This window comes from Zingiber officinale, chromosome 6A (assembly GCF_018446385.1).
Source record: "Zingiber officinale cultivar Zhangliang chromosome 6A, Zo_v1.1, whole genome shotgun sequence".
NCBI lineage: Eukaryota > Viridiplantae > Streptophyta > Magnoliopsida > Zingiberales > Zingiberaceae > Zingiber > Zingiber officinale.
Window position 1 is genome coordinate 65,611,311 of NC_055997.1, and position 4,421 is coordinate 65,615,731.

Sequence of the window (4,421 nt, forward strand, 5' to 3'; positions counted from 1 at the left end):
TTACTTTCGTATTGGAAGTACCTTCGTGTAGCTCAATCAGCTTCTGCCACAATTCTTTTGCACTTGTGAAAGAGCTGACGCGGTTCAACTCCTCATTGGTTAAGCCGCACTGAAGTGTATATGTTGCTTTGGCGTTTGCTTCTACCTTCTTTATGAGTACTGCATCCCAATTCTCACATGGGATAGGTTTGCCAGCATCGTCAGTTGGAAGATCCAGACCAATTTTGATGATTATCTAGACTTCAAAATGCATTTGGAGGTACGACTCCATTCAGCCCTTCCAGTAGCCAAAATCTTCTCCGATGAAGAGCGGTGGGCGGTCGGTGCTATAACCTTCTTGAAGAGCCATTTTAGAAAGACAATCTCGCACACAAAAATAAGAAACTTTGTTCCAAGACATGGTCTTGGATTAGCAGTGCGGGATTAAGAGAAAACTAACAATTCACTAATTTTTAAAAAATAATAATAAAATAATAATAAAATATTAAAAAAAAATTTAAAAAAATATTATTTCAAAGTTTTTGAAAATGTAATATCTCGCTAATACCGACCAAAGGTGAAAAGATGAAACTGAATTTTTTTTAAAAAAAATAGTTTTAGAGGAAAAAAACGAAAGGCGCAAGGTTTTATTTTTAACAAAGATGATATCTAATTTTGCTTTTCAAAAAGGAACTCCCCTGCTCGATTGATGGTTTCACCAATTCAGAACGTCCTGACTCTGATACCAATTGTTGGATCGAAACGCGCTAGAAGGAGGGGTGAATAACGCTCGTGGCTTTCACTTATCGTTTTCGAAAACATTCAAGTAAAGCAGCGGAAAATAAAACACACACAAGAAGACCCAAGTATTTTTACTTGGTTCGGAACCTTGGGTGACTCCTACTCCAAGGCCCGCGACCGTTGATCGCTTTCAGTGGGCAATCACTATCAATTCATAAATCTTTTACAATGTTTAAAGTACAAGTACTGAATAAAGAATTATACCGATAGTACAAACAGATGAAGAAAGTGGTCCTTAGTTGTCGGAGCCGTAGAGCGTAGTTGGAGCGTTCAGAGCAACGTATAAGAGCACAGGTTGTTCAGTTTTTGTTCCCCTCGAAGCTGCTCCCCGAGGCTACTTTTATAGCCTTTGCAGGACCGATCCAAATCCTCAAAGCTCGGGATCAAGTTTGACCCGAAGTGGATCGGTCGACCGATCCCCACGTTCGGTCGACCGATCAGATGATCTCCTCCTTATCCGATCTGATCCCCCCGACTTCGATCTGGTCAACTCTTATCCTTGGTTCGGTCGACTGACCCCCAGGTTCCGTCAACCGATCCCTCGACTGAACCCGGTCTGCAATATCGAAATCTGGTCCTTTTGTGCTGCGGTTCGATCGACCAATCAGTCCGTTCGGTTGATCGATCATGGCTAAGTCTGACCCTGTAGAAATATTAGTTTCCTGCAAAACAGAGTTAGAAAATAGCAAATAAAACAAATAAGTTGACAGCTTTCGGGCTGTCCGGTTCTGACTTCGGATTTTCTATCGAAAACCCTATGTCGAATCGACGCCTACTGTTCCCTCCGCGGGGAACGCGTCCTCACCTGCTCCACTCAGGAGAGCATACCTGTTGCCAGTTCGGTCCTCCATACCAACTGGACTTTCTGCCTAGGGTTACCACCCCCTAGGACCTAGGGTTACCACCCCCTAGGGTTTTCCGCCACCTAGGGTTACCTCCCCCTAGGACCTAAGGTTATCTCCCCTTAGGATTTCCACCACCTAGGGTTACCGCCTCCTAAGACCTAAGGTTGTCGCCCCTTAGGGTTTTTCTTCACCTAGTGTTACCACCCCTTAGGACCTAAGGTTACAACCCCTTAGGGTTTTCAACTACCTAGGGTTAGCACCCCTAGGACCTAGGGTTACCACCCCTAGAGTTTCCACTTGCCTAACCGCAGTTAGGACTCCTCATTCACACACATTAGATAACAAACCAATTTAACTTGAACCCTTTGACATAATCAAAATACCGGTTCGATCGTCGGATGTTTCCCGCACCAACAACTTATGGTTGCAGGTTATCAATCGGATTGATAATCAATCAGATAATTATTTTAATAAATTAATATTTTTTCTTTATCTCTACACTAATATTTATAGTCCCACAAAATCAATTTAATTTATTATATAAACCGTATATAATCGACCATACAAATTAAACCGTATTACACCAAAAATCGGACCGAACCGTAATAAAATACTTTGGTTTTGGATTATAAATTTTTAAAACTGAAATCGAAAAAATTAAATCGAAATAGAGTAAAACCGGACCAAACCGGCTGATACCCACCCCTATATATGTATTTTTGAAAATATATGTGAAATTTGAAAGGTGAAATGTTACTTTCACTTTCTTTACAACGAATTTAACTAGCCGGTAAAATGCAAATTCAGATTCTGTAGCTCGAGGTGTATAAATAATCTCCTTACAAATATGGTGGAGATGTATGATCTCAAAAGTGAACATATATGTGAAATTTGAAAGGAAGCATTTTCACTAAAGCGGTCCAGACCATAGGATCTCCTCTCGGTAAAATGTAAATTATCAAATGTCGAGGACAAATGACAAAATTTGAAGAAAAAAAATTCCCGGAGCAATATAAACATGCTAGGGTTTTGGGGGAGCAAATCGAATTCTCCGAAGGCGAGATGATGAAGAGGCTACATTACTTCTCCTCCTTCTGCAAAACCGTGTATTTCGCTCGTTCTCCTCACCCCCACTATGCTTCCCTCCTCTTTGCCGTCTTACCTTACTCGGACTCCGCCACCGCCACCGGCGCCGCATCCGCCACTGGGAAGCACATGTTCATGGTCCAATACCTCGTCGACTCATGTGGCTTCGACCAGGAGAAGGCCACCGAGGCCTCGAAGCTTCTCAAGGGCATCCAATCCCGGCAGCAGCCCGACTCCGTCCTTGCTTTCCTCAAAAGTTACGGCTTCGATGACGCATCAGTGAAAAAGCTCCTACGTTATACCCCCAAATGTCTTCTTTTGGACGTAGAGAAGACACTTGCGCCAAAGTTCCGAGCTTTCGAAGATCTGGGTCTCTCCCCATCCGACATCGTCCACCTCGTCCGGTCGAATCCCCGCACCGCCAAAATCAAACACGAACGCACTGTGCCTAAGATCGAATTTTGGCAAGGCCTTGTCCGGTCCAAGGATGCGCTAGTGAAGTTGTTCAAGAGAAGCCAAGGGATTCTTGGGTACAGCATCGAGAAGACGATCCAGCCCAACCTTGAGTTGCTTCGGGAATGTGGCTTGGATGGCCCAAAGCTTAACACTATGTTGCGGAACTCCCCACAGATCGTGGCACAGAATGGTGATTCCTTGAAGTCCTTAATCAGTCGCGCAGAGGAATTGGGAGTGCCGCGGACATCAGGGATGTTCCATATTGCTCTGCGTTCACTCTTCATGGTCAGTCCAGAGAAGTTCAAGATGCAAATGGAATTGTTCCAGACCTTCGGATGGTCAGAGGACAATTTTGTTGTGGCATTCCAAAAGTGTCCTACCTTCACACAAGGGTCTTTGACGACATTGCAGAGAAAAATGGAGTTCTTGATAAATGAGGTTGGATATGCTTCTTCTTTCATTGCTATACATCCGATACTATTGCTATTGAGCTTGGAGAGAAGGTTAATTCCAAGACATCGGATCTTGGCAACCTTGAAGTCTAGGGGGCACTGTGAAAGTGATTACAAAGTGACGACATATATGATGGCTTCTGAGACTAAATTTGTAGAGAAGTACATTATCTTCTATAAGGATAGATATCCAGATTTGAGTGAACTCTACGCAAGCTTGAAACACACAAGTACTTCTGATTCTGGACTTCAATGAGGTAAATCATTTTTCCCCTGCAAGTTATCGCTCATTTTACCATTTTCACTGTATGGCTTCTCCTTTGTCAAACTCTAAAGCTAATATTTATGCCAACAAGCATGAATATGCGAAGATTCACAGAATCATATCTTGTCTTTACATGTCAATAAGAATGAAGATGAGAACAATTCACAGGATCATGATCTTGATTTTGCGTGTCAATTGAGCTAAAAGCTCACAGGTTTGTTGCTTGCTATGCTAGACAATTGTTATTCTTGTATTCATGCAAACTCTACTACAAGAGACATTCTTCCTTTATGAACATTCAGTAACATCTCCTTGTTTGAGTAGTAGTTACTCATCTATAAGTCCCATGGAATGTTGCATGGTTGGCCAATCAAGTCTCCTAACATATTTTTATAAAAGGGAGAGAAATTGCTGCCACACATGCAATGATTATCACTTCTTGGATTTTGTCGATTGACATGAAAGGCCACTTTGAACCCATGGGGAACTATGCAAACTTTTGGATGGCTGAGAACCAAATAGGAATGGACTAGTTTA

The 4,421-nt window shown here is 42.5% G+C and overlaps 1 protein-coding gene across 1 annotated transcript; it reads left to right on the top strand.

The window, feature by feature from the left end:
* The first annotated feature begins 2,687 nt into the window (after positions 1–2,687).
* LOC121994871 (transcription termination factor MTERF15, mitochondrial-like) lies at positions 2,688–3,875 on the top strand. Its single transcript, XM_042548764.1, has one exon. It carries the CDS (start codon positions 2,688–2,690, stop codon positions 3,873–3,875), a length of 1,188 nt encoding a protein of 395 aa, XP_042404698.1.
* The last annotated feature ends 546 nt before the right edge of the window (positions 3,876–4,421 follow it).